The sequence below is a fragment of the Microtus ochrogaster genome, linkage group LG3 (genome assembly GCF_000317375.1).
Source record: "Microtus ochrogaster isolate Prairie Vole_2 linkage group LG3, MicOch1.0, whole genome shotgun sequence".
NCBI classification, from domain to species: domain Eukaryota; kingdom Metazoa; phylum Chordata; class Mammalia; order Rodentia; family Cricetidae; genus Microtus; species Microtus ochrogaster.
Window position 1 is genome coordinate 28,304,319 of NC_022029.1, and position 17,059 is coordinate 28,321,377.

Below are 17,059 nucleotides of genomic sequence, written 5' to 3' on the forward strand. Positions count from 1 at the left end.
CCCATATTATTCCATCTTAGACTGAGATGTTTTTTCTATCCTATACATATTAGAAATATTAGTAGGTGGGTTTTTTTGCTTGTTGTATGTTTCTTATAGGACCTCACAATGAAGGACTCTGCTCACATCTCATAAGAAACTGTGAACTTAAGACTTTTGAATAGTGTTGGGGTTGTTTTAAATGATGGCAGGTTTACAAACTAAATAGATGCATTTAGCATTGAGATCAAAATTAGAGCTTGTAGGACAGAGGTGGGGTGTTTGTAATCCCTATTGTACCCCTGCAGGTAGTTGGGAACCGGAGACAGGAGACTCTCTAGATCAGTGCATCTCAACTTTCCTAATACTGTGACCCTTTCGTAGAATTCCTCATGCTGTGCTGACCCCAACCATAAAATTATTTTTATTGCTACTTTACAACTATAATTTTGATACTGTTATGGATCATAATGTAAATATCTGTGTTTTCTGATGGTATCACAGATGGTTGTCATCAACCTGATGGTTGAGACCCCACAGGTTTATTAGGACCATTCTAGATGCTCAAGAGAACCTGCCTCAAACGTGTGGGAAAGTAGGGACCAATCCATATTGTCCTCTGACTGCCACACTCACTGCATGCATGAAAAAACACACTCAGACATACACAAAAATTATCAACAAGTTAAAGACTTAAAATCACATCAGGACTCTCTGATAAAGTAGATACCCATATTAGAAAATTTTACATGGAAAAAAAAAAACCAACAAGAAAATGGGGCTGAAGTGCTGACTCACTCAGAGGTTAAGGACATGTGCTACTCTTGCAGAGGTCATTAGTTTGCTGCCTGTACCACTACCTCCCAGCTAAATAAATACATCTTAGAAAGAAAGAAAGAAAGAAAGAAAGAAAGAAAGAAAGAAAGAAAGAAAGAAAGAAAGGAAGGAAGGAAGGAAGGTCAAGGGGAAAAGGTTTTGTGATTAAGGACATGCCATTATTTGTATTCTGATAGCATGATACCTAGACAATGCACAAAAATCTATCCTATGCAGTGCTCAGCACATTGTGGTTACCCACGCATCAAGCTTCTTTGTGTATTACTTATGGGTTAAAAATGGTTTTTAAATCGCAAAGAAGTTAGAGTAAGAGAGGAGAGTGAGTACAAAATGAATTGGAATACTGGAACACCTGCAAGTCTAAATATTTATAATATTCCACTTTAAGGAAAAAAGAGGGAAGCTGGGCAATGTTGGTGCACACGTTTAATTCCAACACCCAGAAGGCAGAGGCAGGAGGATCTCTGTGAGTTCAAGAGCAGCCTGGTCTACAAAGTGAGTTCCAGGACAGTAAGGATTACACAAAGAAACCCTGTCTCAAAAAAAAAAAAAAACAAAAACAGAACAGAAGGAGGGAGGGAGGGAGGGAAGGAAGGAAGGAAGGAAGGAAGGAAGGAAGGAAGAAAGAAAGAAAGAAAGAAAGAAAGAAAGAAAGAAAGAAAGAAAGAAAGAAAGAAAGGCCTGAAGGGATGACTTTGTGATTAAGAGAGCACTGGCTGCTCTTCCAGAGGTCCAGGGCTCAATTCCCAGAACCCACATTACAGTTATAGACAGTTGTCTATAAGTATATGGGATCCAATTCCCTCTTCTGGTGTATGCCAACAAAATACTCATATATATAAAATAAATAAGTAAATCATTTTAAAAAAGTGTTCCAATTTCTTCTATGTATAACAATAACTAGTAAATAATTTTTTCAAGAATCATTATTGAATATATGCTATGAAATTTTACTCAGGTAAAAGTTGAACAAAATATATTTGGCTTATCTGTGATGAGAACTTCAAGACACTGGGTGAAAGAAATCCAGGACTACTCAGTATTGTATGCAAAATTATACAATATTCATGGATAGGATGGCTCAGTAATGGTAAGATGTTGATTCTCCTCAGCCTGGTCCTTTAATTTACCGAAAACTCAAAATCACAGCAGGGCTCTTTGCATGAGTAAATTCACTGTGAACTTTATATGAAAACACAAGCGGCATAGGAGATTCAAAAATTATTCAAAAGTAAAAATACAGTTGCAGGATTCCCATTATCCTTCTAAGATGCACTATAAAACTGTGGAAATCAGTCACTGAAATAATCCACCCCAATGTCTACCAAAAAACCTATTCTGTATTCTCCCTCCAAGACAATGGTTGCACATCCAAGGCAGTAAAGCCCAAAGGTCCTACCAGTTTTTTCCCCCAAAGAACAAGACCTATGGGATAGGAGTAATGCTCCCCCATCACGCATTTTTGGGGGGTAGGGTGAGACTAGGTTTCTTTACATAGCCCTGGCTGTTCAGGAACTCACAGCTCAAACATCTATGGTGGCTCTATCGCCAAAATAAAGTCCGTGCTTGAGCTTGGGTGACTCCCATCAGCCGGCAGGTCCTGTGGATGACCCAAGAGGAAACCAGCGCCACCTGTCTCATCCAGGCCACCGGTGGTTCTCTACTGTCCTGCAGCGCTGCCTGCTGGCTCTCGGTGAGGCTCTGCTTATTCCGGATTCTCCGAGGAATGTGAGTGGGGCAGTCCCAGGCCCAGTCACTGAGATCCTGAGCTCAGCGGCTCCACCCGCAGCCACAGCCCGCCCTCCGCGCGCAGGATCAGCTCCGGCTGCCTGCGCGGCTCCTTGTCGTCAGGCCGGAGGCGGAAGCGCAGCAGTGTCAGCGCCAGCGCCACCTTCATCTCGCTCATGGCGAAAGTCTGTCCTATGCAGTTTCTGGGGGAGGACAGGGTGGGGGACTCTGAATACATCCGGACACAACCAACCCTTGGGGTTTGAACTTGGCCAAGTCCCGGTTGCGCCTGGGCAGCCTAGGGGAAGGAGGGGCAGTGACGCTCCTTGGACCCCGAGTGTGCATCCGCACACCCGAAGTTCACTCAGACTCACTCCCAAGATACACCAGGGCGAAGCTCTGAGCACAGAGCCCCTTCCTTCCAATCCTGGCTCTCTAGACCTTTGCACACACCCTGAGCAGAGGGAGGGAAGGAGACCCAGAACCTAACCATCCCGGCTTCCCATTTCCCCCCTACCCCCCGCTGTCAGCTCCTGGTCACTATCGCTCTCACCTGGGTCCAGCAGAAAAGGGAATAAAAGCCAGAGGTGACCTCTTCTGAGGGTTTTCTGGGTCAAAGCGGAAGGGGTCATAGACCTGCGGGCCAAGCAAGACTAAACTGATGGGCCGTGTCCTTCTGCACACCCAGCCAGCCCCAGAAAAGATAGATATGGTGACAGAAGAGGGACAGTTCTGGATTCCCAGGTACAAGCCTTGCCTCCCCCACCCCGCCCCAGAATTGGGGGGGGGTCGCACCTCAGGATCTGTCCAGACTGAAGGGTTGTGATGAACCCCAAAGATGCTGATGATACAGTCATTCCCTTTGGACAAGAAGTGTCAGTCAGGAGGAAGTCAACCCTGCCACTGGGGACTACAAGGAGCCACCCCCCATACTGCCCACACCTTTAGGGATGACCCGGCCATCTGGCAGCACAATGTCCTGGGTGCAGCACCGAGAGATGGAGATGACCGGAGGATGCAGCCGCAGACTCTCCTTGATGCACATGGTCAGGAAGGGCAGCTGGGCCAGGTCGTCCCTAAAGAAACAACACACAATTATCCAGATAGTAAAAACAATGCTGGGCCTGCTAGATGGCTTGGCCTTGGAGGGTTAGCACCCACGCTTCACGGCCTGAATCCAATACCCAGACCACACCGGGTAATAGGAGAGAACCAGCTCTCGAGGATTGTCTTCCAACCTCCGCACATGTACCATGTATTACATGTACACACACACACACACACACACACACACACACACACACACACACACACCACACGCAGAGTAAACAGTATAAACGGTACTGACCAGCCTCACTGCCATTTGCTGAAATTCCTACTGCCTCCCCATGATTATTAGTCCTATAACAAAGTTAACTTAAGATGAATCAAACATACTTGTTCATTTTATGATGTTTATTTGTGTGTGTGTGTGTGTGTGTGTGTGTGTGTGTGTGTGTGTTTGTAGGTCAGAGGTCACATTTGGGCATCTTCCTCTATCCTTCTATATTTTCTGTTTTGAGATAGTGTGTCTCTCCCTGCATGTAAGAACTGGATGGTTAGGTTACACTGACTGTCCAGCACAATCTGATCTCCCGCTCCCTGAGCCTTTTTACGTGGATTCTGGGTATCCAAACTGAAGTCCTCACGCTAGCAGCAAGTACCTTACCACTGGGCCATCTCCCCTGTTCTATTTATAGATTTTACTTAGTTTTTCAGACAAGGTGTCACTAAGTAGCCTTGGCTACCCTAGAACTCCCTGTAAACCAAGCTGGCCTCAAACTCAGAGATACACCTGCCTCTGCTTCCCAACTGTTGGACTTAAAAGACTTGTGCTACCATACCTGGATATGCATTGTTTTGTTGTTGTTGTTTTTTTAAACAAGGTCTCCATATAGCCCATGCTGGCCTTGAACTCCCTATAAGGCGGAGGATGGCTTTGCACTGATCCTCCTGCCTCTGCCTCATCAGTGCTGAGAGGAGTGAGCCACTACCCTTGACTCTGAATCAAAGACTAAAACATTAGAAAATCAAAACAAAAAAGAAAAAGTGGGAAAATTTACTTAATATTTTTAGGAACATTTCTAAGAAAAACATACTTATCAAAAGGTATCTTTGCCAAAACAGAATTATCACATACACTTATGTGAACGACCTTTAAAAATCAAATGGAGGCACTCAAGATGTGTAGTAGTCGGAGGCAGGAGGATCACAATGTTAAGGCCAGCTTAGGCTACCCATTGAGTTAAAAGCCACCCTTAGCTTTAGGAGACTGTGTCTCAGCAAGGTGCTTGCCACTGTTCTAGAGGATCCAGTCTCACTTCCTAGCATCCACACGGGGCAGCTCACAACCACCAGTTACTCCATCTCCAGAGGATTTGACCCCTTTTGGTTGTTGAGGGGCACAAGGGTACATCCAAACCTAAATAAAAATAAATCTTTTTAAAAGAGAATAAGTAAAAAATAAATACTTGCCTATTCTGACTAAAGCATGGATTTTCCACTGCATCTGAAAAACTGGGCCTATAACATTGGTTAATCACATCTAACATTTTTCAAGATTTATCGTTTCTTTGGGGCGAGAATAAATGCACAGAAGGTTATCGCTAACTTTGACTGAGCTAGAGCGGGGAGCATCCCAGACTAACTGCAACTCTGTACCCACTTACCAGTTCTCCATGTGCCCCACCCCTTACTGGACTGATTAAGGAGAATGAAAAATCTACAAAGTCCAATAAGACAGCATAAGGGACATTCTCATGACAGAACACAGAGAATTCTTAAAACTCCAAAAGCGAGAACTGAAAGACCAGAAGGAAAGGGAGGTATATTATTCATACAACTGAAGAATCTATATGTCATGAGATACCATGAATAGTATTCAAAGGAGTGATTCAGGCATGCCTACAATCCTGTCTGCCTGTTACAATGACATATGTGTGAGCATGTGCTTGTGTGTGAGCGTGGGGTGAGTGTGTGAGTGTGTGTGTGTGTGTGAATATGTGTATGTGGGTGAATGTGTGTGTGAGTGTGTGTGTGTGTGTGAATGTGGGGGGATGCGTGTGTGGGTAAGTGTGTATGTGAGTGTGTATGTGGATGAATGTGTGAGTGTGTGTGTGAGCATATGTGTGAGTGTGTGAGTGTGTATGTGCGTGAATGTGTGTGTGAGTGAGTTTTGTGTGTGTGTGTGAGTGTGTAAGGGGGTGAGTGTGTATGTTGTGTATATGTATGTATGTATGTGTGTGTGAGAGAATGATTCAAATCAACAAACAAAGGACACATAACCCAAGAGAAGAGTAGAGGCTATGATCTAGGAATTCTCAGGGGTCAGACAGTAGAGATTTAACAAGAGATGGCCAAGCTGTTCATGTGATTCAAAGAGAGAGACACAGGAGAAGAGAACAGTGAGTTCCAGACCAGCTTATAACTAGAAAAAAAAATTTAAAGTAGAGCCATGGAGGTGACTCCTCAGAGACACTTGCTGTTGGTCCTGACCACCCAAGTTCAGTCCCTAGAACCCACATGGTAGAAGGACAGACCCACTCCTGAAAGCTGTCCTCCGACCTCTACATGTGTTCTTGGCACATGCACACCCCCATCACAGTCACACACAGATAAATAAATCAGTGAGATTGTACAAATCAAAAATAGCAACTACCATTCTGGTGCACAACTGTAGTCATGGCACTGAACCTGCGCTCACCATTCTATCTCCTCGAGTTCTCGGTCCCTCAGCAGCTCCCGCACCTCCTGCCGGCAGCGCTCCTGGTATTCCGGGTGCCTTGCCAGGTTGTACAGGGTCCAGGAGAGCCCACTGGCGGTGGTGTCGTGACCTGAGGGGCACAAAGGAAAGTCTGAGTGTCTGGGCTGCTTTAGCATCTCAAGGAAAGGGAAAGGGAGGGTGGATGGTGGAACGGAGGGATCTGGTGTCTCCTCAAAACACCTAATTGGGATTGATAGACTCTTACCTTCATTGTAGACCTACACAGGGACCCCTCACCTCCAAACATGAAGGTGTCAGCTTCTGCTCGGATGGCCTCATCAGACAGCTCCTCTCCATGTTCATCCTGAAGACAAAACTCATACCCTCAACTCATTACATGTCTGAGAAGTGACTCTGACCTGAGACAGGTTCTTGTCCCCTTGTGCACAAAGAATGCCTTCCCTGTCCTTTCCAGAGTTGGTCCCACACTTCCCTCCTTGGATTCCTGCTGTTGTCCACCCCTTCTACACAGTGCTCAACAGAAGAACTTCTAAAATGTCTCTGTATCCTGTCCTTACTTATTCTAAACACTACCCATTGCTTCCCCCAAATACCCTCTTGATCAAGTCCAGCTTCTATCTAACATTTAATGTCAAGGTTCTTGGTTAAGTTCTCAGTTGAGATCCCTCAAAAGCCCACCTTGGCCAGCAAGAGCACATCAATGAAGTCCAAAGTCTTAGACTTAGTCTTGGCCTTCACAGATTCATCAACACTTTGGCTGGAGAGGGTGCGGCGTCTCTCCCTGATGACAGCATCTGTAAAGTTGTGCACCAGGTCACAGGCCTTGCGGAAGCGCCGCCCGTCAGCAGTGAGGTAGTACAGGAAGTCCACATACAGGATGGGCTGGAAGTGCCGTTTCATTATTAGGGAGCTGAGCTCCAAAATGGCAGCAATGTATTCACTGGGAGACCTGCAGGGCAGGCCGAAGACAGAAAGCAACGTAACACACATGAAACCCCAGGGAAGTTTCAGCCAGAGTCACAGAAGCATAATTTATCCAGAAAAGGGCTCTAGCCAGACCTACCTCTCCTGTTCCCTATTCCCTGTGAGTAGCCTGGCCCACCAGGACTCAAAGGTAGATATGGTTGTTCCTACCATTCTTTCACTCAGCATCTGCTCCATCTTTTCTTTCCTGATTTCTTGCAATCAAGTTCATATCCTCTTCTTCAGATCCCTTGTAACCTGTGTCTACGTGACATTCCTCTACTAGGTCAATTGTCTGGTCTTAGCTGTGACTATGACTCCCAACTGCTTAAATGCCTTCCATGAGTGCTTGGAAAACTCAGAGCGTTCATGCCCTTCTTGCTGGGTATACAACATCCTTAAGATCTGCCCACTAGATAGACATGGTGGCTTCTGACTGTGATCCCAGCACCTGGGAGAGGGAGGCAGGGGGATCATGAGTTCAAGTTCAGCCTGAAGTACCTGTTCAATTCTGAGTTGGCCTAGACAACATAGGAAGATACCATTAAGAAAGGGAAGGGAAGAAGGCAGGAAGGAGAGAGGGAGGGAAAGAAAAAGAGAAAAAAAAAGGAAGGGAGGGAGGAGGAAGAGAGGGAGGGAGGGAGGGAGGGAGGGAGGGAGGGAGGGAGGGAGGGAGGGAGGGAGGGAGGGAAGAAGAGTTTATGGAGCTTTTAGGATGAAAGCCTTGTTGGTGGAGTGTACTTTGAGAATCTGTATCTTTGCCACACTTCTAGTCTGTGCTCCTTGCTTTCTGGATGCAGCTGCTGAAACATGCATGGAGTTTCCTGCTCCAGATACCATGTCTCCTTTGCATTATGGATTTCCCTTTCAGAATGGTCATCCAAAATATACTGTTTCTTCTAAATGACCAAGTTTTTATAACAGCAACAGAAAAGCAAGTGACGCAGGAAGGCGACGGGGGGAGGGGCGCTGTTAACTCCTCATGATTGGGGGAGTTTGTTTGTTTGTTTGTTTTTTCCGTTTCAGGAGGGCAAGTTTCGAGACGGGGTCTCTCTGAGTAGCCCTAGCTGTCCTGTAACTCTCTTTGTAGACTCTGTGGGATTATTAACCTTGACTATCAACTTGATTAGATTAAGAAGTGCTTAGATCAAATCACTTATTTTCAGTGTGTGTGTCTGTGTGTGCACGTACACATACATGCACACGCACTCACATATGTCTTATGTGTACATGCCGTGTAGTTGTCTCATGTCCATGTGCTGATACACATCTGTGCACATGCATGTGGAGTCTAGAGGTTGTCCTCAGATAGCTTCTTCAATTGCACTCCACCTTGAGTTTTTTGTTGTTGTTGTTGTTGTTGTTGTTTTGGTTTAGCTTGGCTTTTTCCAGACAGGGAGTTTTGGAGCCTGACCTGGAACTGGCTCTATAGAACACAATGGCCTTGAACTCACAGAGATTTCCCCGCCTCTGCTTCCAGAGTGCTGGGATTAAAGGCACGTGCCACCAGCACACGGCTCCACCTTGATTTCTGTGAAGGGGTTTCTCACTGAACTGGAAGCTCATTGATTCTGCTAGTGGATGAGCTCCAGTTATTTCCCCTGTCTAAAGCTTTCTCCAGCACAGGATCACAGATATCAATCACACTGGCTTGGGGAGCTTGGGATCAGAACTCAAGTCTGTGGCCTTGCGTGGCAAGCGCATCACCGACCGAGCCCCATCCCTGGGTTCCTCTATGAGGGTGTTCCCCAGAGCACTGGCTGAGGGAGGGGGCAAAAGTCTCGTCCCACGGGCTAGAGACCCAGAAAGAAGAGCAGGAAACAGAGGGGGAAGCTTGCTAGGACAGACGACCTCTCCCTCTCTACTTCTTGGCCTTTGTAATGGGAAGGGCTCCATCATGCCCTGCCCCACCCACCAGAATGGACTGAAACCTTTGAAACCGGGAGCTGACATCAGCCTTTCCTTCTTCAGTTGTTTCACTCAGATATTGACAAGAGACCCCCCCCCCTTGCCTGATTGATTGATTGATTGATTGATTGACTGATTTACTTTATTTGTTTGTTTCTTGTCTGTTTGCTTTGGGATTGTGAGACAGGGTTACTCTGTGTAGTTTTGGAGCCTGTTCTGTTGACCAGGCTAACCTCAAACTCACAGAGATCCACCTGCCTCTGCCTCCCAAGTGCTGGGATTAAAGGCGTGCACCACCACCACCCGGCTTTGCTTGCTTCATTTACTGCCTAGCCACACCTTACCTTTATCCAGGCAATCTTACCTCCCTGACTCTTTCCCTTCACCATCCTTCAATGCCTGTTATGACCCACATCCTCCAGGGAGTCCCCTCTGTTCCCTCTGGCCAGTCTTCCCTCCTGCCTTGGTCCATGCTCAGGTTCCCAGACAAAGACAGTGACTCACTCCTGACAGTTGCTGTCTAAGCTGAAGACACATTTCTGCAGACTGTCCAAGGTCATGAGGCTGATGTGTTCAAACATGTCCAGACGGGCGCTGCCCTTGGTGGTCAGGTGCTGCCACTTGGCCTGGACAGAGAAGAAAGCAGAACCAGGCATTGGTTCCTGTGTCCCTCCCTAACTTCAAACACTGGGGTAGACACACACACACACACACACACACACAGAGAGAGAGAGAGAGAGAGAGAGAGAGAGAGAGAGAGAGAGAGAGAGCGCACTTGGTTTTCTGCCTCCATAATAAGCCAGATGTGGATGGAAGAAAAGAAGACACGCTGGGAGTCAGAAACCCCGAGTTCAAGTCTAATGCCTGCATATACCTCTGGTCAGCACATTTCCCTCTCCTGGTTCCCACCTGTTAAGCCTTCAGCAACAATTAACTTGACTGCATCTGTTGTCCCATAAGCCACATTCCACCACTCACACTTACTGCTGATGAACCTGGAACCGTATGACCCCAGTTCCTTCATCTATGATGTAACTGTCATAGTCGCCTCGACCTCAGGATGGTGCAGGAATTACAACAGACAACATAGATCATGGAACTGACGTAGTATTGAGGATGGATAGCAGGTACTCCATAAATGTCAACCGGTATGTGCCCATGTGAGAAATCACCCCACACAGGACTGAAGAGGTGGATCAGTAGTTAAGGGTACTTGTTGCTCTTACAGAGGATCCAGGTTTGATTCTCAGTACCTATATAGTGATGCACAGCTGTCTGAAACTCCAGTTGTAGGATATCCAGTGCCCTCTTCTGGACTTTACAAGCACTAGGAATGTATGGTCATACATGCAGGCAAAACACCAATACACATAAAACAAACAAACAAATATATATATAAAATTTAAAAATATGTAATCTTAAAGAAAACTATCCCATACAAACAAATACACACAAACTTACATGCATGATGTTCACACTCTTATTAAAAACCTTCACATAGGGCTTCAGGATGTCAAAGTGGAAGGCGGGCGTCAGCAGGCGGCGTTGGTGGCTCCATTTCTCTCCAGTGCTCACCAACAGCCCATCCCCTAGGAGGGCAGCCATGGCAGTAAGCAAAGGTGGCACCTTTCTATGGGCCCACAGGGATGTCTCCTGACCCTGACCTTGAGGTACTCACCCAGCCATGGCTTCAGGAAACCATAGAAAGTCATTTCCTTAGGGGCCACTGCGGCTGCCGTGATGGACAATCAGGGGCCATGGAGAAATCAAATGTGAACTTCGGGAGTGGGTGGGGACTCTCAGTCCCAGGGCTGTGCACTTCCCCTCCAAGTCCAGCAAGGCAGGAAGGGGAAAGGGACAAAGGGAACTAGGAGGAGGAAGGACCTGAGACAAGGCTAGACCAGGCTGCAGTAGCAGGGAGAGCCAACATCAGCCTGACAGGGCACAGCATGCCCCAACATGCCTTCACACGGCTACTACATAGTCCAGCACATACTCCACATCTGAACCCCAGTACGACACCCTTGCATGCCTTTACAGAGATCTGGGACACACTCTCTGACATGTCCTGATACATCCTGAAGGTAAGACAGGGACACACTTAGGAACACAACATATTTGATCTTCCGTGAGATGATATAGTATGGTCTAACATTGGAGTGCAACAGTCTGCCATGATCTAATTGTGCCCTTTAGATAACCCCAGATAGGATTTATTCACACTCCAAATGTGACCTAAACATGCCCCATAATTTTCATGTATCCTCCTTTATACTATGCTAAGCATTGAGTATTTAGAGTTAAAGGCTCCCCTATCCTCAAAGGCCACAGGATGCTGGCCCCATGGCTCCTTCCAAGAACTGCCACCGCCCCTCAAGCCATCAAGCAACTCCAGGGCCAGCCACACACAGATGAACCCATCCAGATCTCCTGAAGTAATCTACCCACCCTCTGTCCGTCCCGAGTCACTTTCCAGTTTAAGGTCCCTTTCATCAGAAGCGGCTGAAGCAACTGTAAGACACTAAACTCAGGTGGGTGGAATCCCTGGCGGGCTGTGTGCCTCTTCGGGGATCAGTTTCCTGAACTCTAAACCCTTCTGCTCTGTTCGGCTCTGTTCTATCTCGTCTGTGTCAGATCTCTGTTCGAAGGGCGGTCATAGCCTCCATTCCTGGCAACGACCTCTTGAGAGGTGTCCTGATAAACTGATCTGATTATGCTAATGAGCCCATAAAATGATGAATGCTTGCAATGATGTTTGTCCATGCTATATTCTGGATCCTATGACAAATGGCCATTGAATAGATTTCTTTGTTTTTATGAAACATAAATTTGTAGACCCATAGAACTTGAACACACAGAGATCTACCTGTCTCTGCCTCCCTACCACTGGCCTTAAAGGGGTGCACGCTACACCCAGCAGATCTTCATGTTTTATTTTATTTCTTTACTAGAGATGTTTTGTCAAGGATCAAAAAGTAGGAAAAGATCATATACCCTAAGTATGCAAAAGACCTTCTAGCCTTTTGCTTTTGTTTTAAGAAAGTGCTATAAAGACTCATGTGTCCTTTTCTGCTTTGGTTCTGTTGAAGAATTCACAAAACAGGTTGGACAGTCGTGACTCACGCCTTTAATCCCAGAACTTGGAAGGCAGAGGCAAGCAGACCTCTTTGTGTTCAAAGACAGCCTTATCTACAGAGTGAGTTCCAGGACAGCTAGGACTACAACAGAGAAACCCCATCCGACAAAAAAAAAAAAATGCAGTCTGGTTATTCGTCATTTTATGTCTAAAATAGTATGAGACAATCAAGTCACAGTGGGAGATGAAGAATCTGTCCTGTCACCCAAACGAGGCAAAGTTAAGGGAGTCCCAGAACTCATGCTGGACCCACAGGGATTTTTTTCAAGGGGTTGAGCCATTAGGGTTCACCTTTCCCTAGATGAGCATGAAATCATCCCAGAAGAAGATGGAACCAAGATATAAAGATCCTGCAGCATGTTTGAGACCTGAACCCAGATGTGCTTGAAGAGCACTCTCCCTGGATTTTTCTGCCAACAAATTTCTTTAGTTGTTCTTTTGTTGTTGTTTGTTTGTTTAATTTCAGTGTCTAGGCATGCAGTCTAAGGCTCTGTACATTGCAGAGAAGCATCCCACTACAAAGCTATACCTCCAGCCAGTAGAACTTCTTTCTTTCCTAAGACAACAGTGGGCTGAATTTCCTTCACTCATTTAACAGAACTCAGGATCTAAAGGAACCAAAAGCCTTATCCAGGGTCAGTCAGGTTAGTAGCAGGGTTGTGGCTTCTATTAGACATGACTCACTCTCTCCTGCCCACCTGGCCTGTGCACGGATGGAAAGGCTGGGAGAAAGGGAAGAGAACAGACCAGTCATTGAATCCTGGGGAAAATACCTGGGGCCTGGAGCACGGGAGCAATGAACTTGGGGTGGGTGAGCCTCAGGATGGGGTAGAAGGCCCCAAACCAAAAGAGGTGGACATCAGGGTAGTAGTGGCCCAGTTCAGTCATCAGCTGCATGCCTTCCTCATCGCTCTTGACCTGGGGATGGAGAAGGCGAAGGTTAGTCTTGATGGGGGCCTCGGATAGTCACATTTTCTTGCCAATCAAATCACACACCACTCTTAGACTTCTCATTGGTTCATTCAGCTATGGCTCTTGCTAAAGCAACCTAGAAACCTGGGTTAAACTGTGTGCATCTTTCTTTAAATTTATGTCTCTATATGCATCTATTACATCTATATACATAGCTCTGTGTGTGTCTCTCTCTGTCTCTCTCTCTGAAGCCTTATTCTCCTGTCTCTCTTTTTTTATTTTTTATTTTGTTTTTCGAGACAGGGTTCTCTGTGTAGCCTTTGCTGTCCTAGAACTCACTTTGTAGACCAGGCTGGCCTCAAACTCATAAATTCTGCCTATCTGTGTCTCCTGAGTGCTGGGATGAAAGGTGTGCACCACCACTACCCAGCTTGTCTTGTTTCTTGAGATTTATTGGTTTATTATCTGTATATGTGTATATAGCTACATATTTTATGCAGATGCCCATGTAGCCCAGAAGAAGGTGTTGGAACAACTGAAAATGTAGTTTCAGGCAGATGCCAACTGCCTGATATGGGGGCTAGGTACTGAAGCCAGCTTCTCTGCAAGAACAGCAAGGGTTCTTAGCCATCTCTTCACCCCCTCTCTGTTTCTTTGATGGATAGATTAATAGATAGATAGATAGATAGATAGATAGATAGATAGATAGATAGATAGATAATAGATAGATAGACAGACAATTGATGATGGATAAGTATGGATGCACAAATGATTTATAGATATGATACTTAATAGATAAGTAAAGGGAATAGGAATACATAATAGATAACTGACAGAGAGGTAAAATATCTTAGATATAATTAAATTTATGAGTGTATCTGTGTATATATTTCACCACCAATTATCTGTCCCACTTTATGTAACTCTCTCTGTGTCTGTATCATTCTGGCTCTTTTTTGCTCGCTTGCTCTCTCTCTCCCTCTCTCCTTTGCCCCTATATGCCTCTTCATGTGTCTTTATTATATTTTTTTTACATCTGATTCTTCTGATATCTTCCCCCTCTCTTCTTACCATTCATATAGACTCAGAGTAAACTCAGCTAATTTCCCCCAGCACTGGCCAAGTGCCTCTGCAGTTCTGAAGCAAAGAATACTTAGAGACACCTATAGTCTTGGTTCTTAGTTCAGAATAAAAATGAGATGAGAATTAATCCCAGCACTCAGGAGGCAGAGGCAGGTGAATCTCTGTGAGATTAAAGCCAGCCTGGTCTACAGAGTGAGTTCCATGACAGCCAGGGCTACACAGAGAAACCCTGTCCCAGGGGAAAGAAATAACTCCCCTCAGGAGAGAACTGACAGCCAGCGTAGGTGCTGGATCCCCATGTAAGGAAGCAGCCTTGGGAAAGAGAAGGGAGAAGATAGCGAAATATCCTATGTACAAAGTTCAGGGGAGGGAGGACCCAAAAGTGGACACAGGGGGACCACAGGGAAATCAGGGAGACCAGGGAAGTCTCATCCTAGAACAACGAAAAGAGATTCTTGGAAGAATGATAGAGACAGAACAGTGGAGAGCCTTGGCGAGAAAGATTCCATGGGGCCAGGATTTGAGGACCGGGAAATGACAAGGTGACGAGAATGAGGAGCAGGCAGAGGGAGGGGGCAGCGTATGAAGACTCTGCCCATGAGGCTATGACAAATGAGGAGGCTGGAGAAGAACAAAAGAGGGATGGTGGGGTGGATGGACGGGAGCTTACACGTCACCCAACTGTCCAACATCATTGTGATCAAGAAAACATGATGGGTGGCTGAGTTCATCCACTAGAAGGTCCTTCTAGTGGAGCATCATTCCAGTAAGTCTCTTTTAAACTACAAATACTTTATAGTGAGCTTGTTCCTGTAGAGAACCTTGACTAACACAAATTGTTGTGCCAGGAGTGGCTCGAAGGAAACTGAATTATAAGAACACTTTCCTCAGAGCTGGGAGGTGGTGGCGCATGCCTTTAAGCCCAGCACTCGGGAGGCAGAGGCAGGCAAATCTCTGTGAGTTTGAGGCCAGCCTGGTCTACAGAGCTAGTTCCAGGTCAAGCACCAAAGAAACCCTGACTTGGGAAAAATAAAAGGAAGGAAGGAAGGAAGGAAGGAAGGAAGGAAGGAAGGAAGGAAGGAAGGAAGGAAGGACTTTTTTTCTAATGGGTTGTTGGAATCTGGTGCTAACTCTGCAATTTGATTAACTGTAAAGATGCTTTAGTGGTTTGAATGAGAAATGCCCACAGAAGATGGGACACTTGATCCCCAGTTGGTGGTGCTGTTTGGGGAAGTTATGGAACCTTCGGGAGGCGGAGCCTTGCTGAAGGAAGTAGAGGGGGGGGGGACACGACAGCTTTTGAGGTCTTATAGACTGTGCTACTCTTCTCTCTCCCTCTTTGTTCTAGTTATGGATAAATGTGAGCTTTCTGCTTCCTGCTCCTCCTGCCAGGCCTTCCCGCTATGAAGGACTCTGGAACTTTGAATGAAAGTAAACTTGTTCTTCCTAAGGTTGCTTTCGGTCATGGTGTTTAATCACAGAGCCCGACACTAACTGATACCATAGCTGAAGGCTTGGTAGTTCAGACTACTGATAACCAGTGGTGTGAACTGCTTAAAGAATTATGCAAGATAAATGCTCTGATAATCCTGATCCACCCACTGAGAGGAGCAAGGCCGTAATGACTCTCTAAATAAAACTTTTTAACATGCCTGGGAAAATAAGGAATATAATATGCCAGCTAGTTGCTTCCAATGTTTCTAGATAAAATAACAAATAAACACAAAATGAGCTTTGTCTCCCAGCTCCAGTGGTGACAACCTGTCTAAAAGCTTGTAACTATGTCCTAAGAGAGAATCTTTTTTGTTTGCTTTCTTTTTTTAAGAAAAAGTTTTTCTGTGTAGCCTTGACTGTCCTGGAACTCGCTCGGTAGACCAGACTGGCCTCAAACTCATAGAGATCCGCCTGCCTCTGCTTCCCAGGTGCTGAGATTAAAAGCTTGAACCACCGCGGCCCAGCCCTAAGAGGAAAACTTGAGTAGCTTGACTTAACCCTGCCTAATACAGAGAAATTGAAAAGAAGTTTCTGGGCTGGGAGGTAGAGGGGAGGAAGTCCTGAGGCGATATGAGATAAGGGAAGGCAGACAGCCAAGCTAGAAGGAAAGAGGGCCGTGGTAAGAGGTGAGAGAAAAGCCACACTTGAATCAATGCCATTGGAGGTGGAGACACTGAAATCTAAGTGTGGCTCTGGCATTGGAAGCCATGGAGCAAGGGGCACAGACATGAGACTAAGAAACCATTTCCAGAAAGTGTAGCCATTATAGAAGAGGTCACAGGGAAGAAGAAGAAGTGGTTGGGATAGTGATGGAACCCGGGACATTCCGTGTTTCATCTTGACCCCACAAAGGAAAACAGAGAGTTCATTGGAGGCCTCTGACACACTTAGAGAACAGAGAGCTAGATAAGGAAGGAAGGACAGAACCTGAATTGTTGGAGAGGAGAGATCTCATCTGTCTTCTGACATTGGGCAGAGGTAGAAGGATCATACCTCATTCCCACAGGGGAAAGGGCATCTCAGAGAGGTACAGGCACTGGCCTGAAGACAACGGAGACGGGCCTGGAAGGGTCCTATCACATGCGGTCCACTAGAAGGCCACAAGCCCAATAGTGGGTAGTAAGGACAGCAGGTGGGGAAGGGGGCTCAGTCCTATGCAACCTGTCTTGGGAGCCTCTAACTACAACATAAAACAGGACTGGACAAATGACAGGAAGAAACCTTAGACCATGAGTCCTGATGAGAATGTGGCCCAA

The 17,059-nt window shown here is 46.0% G+C and overlaps 1 protein-coding gene across 2 annotated transcripts in view; it reads right to left on the reverse strand.

The window, feature by feature from the left end:
- Positions 1 to 1,748: 1,748 nt before the first annotated feature.
- LOC101983728 (cytochrome P450 4F6-like) overlaps positions 1,749 to 17,059 on the reverse strand; it is a 16,472-nt gene continuing 1,161 nt past the window's right edge. For both annotated transcript variants that reach the window (XM_005360689.3, XM_026786016.1), the window contains exons 3-13: positions 13,088 to 13,232; positions 10,857 to 10,910; positions 10,640 to 10,767; positions 9,683 to 9,804; positions 6,986 to 7,256; positions 6,584 to 6,650; positions 6,287 to 6,416; positions 3,487 to 3,620; positions 3,340 to 3,404; positions 3,098 to 3,180; positions 1,749 to 2,747 (exon numbers count right to left, since the gene is read on the reverse strand). In XM_005360689.3, coding sequence (XP_005360746.1) covers positions 2,570 to 2,747; positions 3,098 to 3,180; positions 3,340 to 3,404; positions 3,487 to 3,620; positions 6,287 to 6,416; positions 6,584 to 6,650; positions 6,986 to 7,256; positions 9,683 to 9,804; positions 10,640 to 10,767; positions 10,857 to 10,910; positions 13,088 to 13,232 — 1,377 coding nt within the window. In that variant the 3' untranslated portion in view covers positions 1,749 to 2,569. The remainder of the gene's footprint in view (positions 2,748 to 3,097; positions 3,181 to 3,339; positions 3,405 to 3,486; positions 3,621 to 6,286; positions 6,417 to 6,583; positions 6,651 to 6,985; positions 7,257 to 9,682; positions 9,805 to 10,639; positions 10,768 to 10,856; positions 10,911 to 13,087; positions 13,233 to 17,059) is intronic.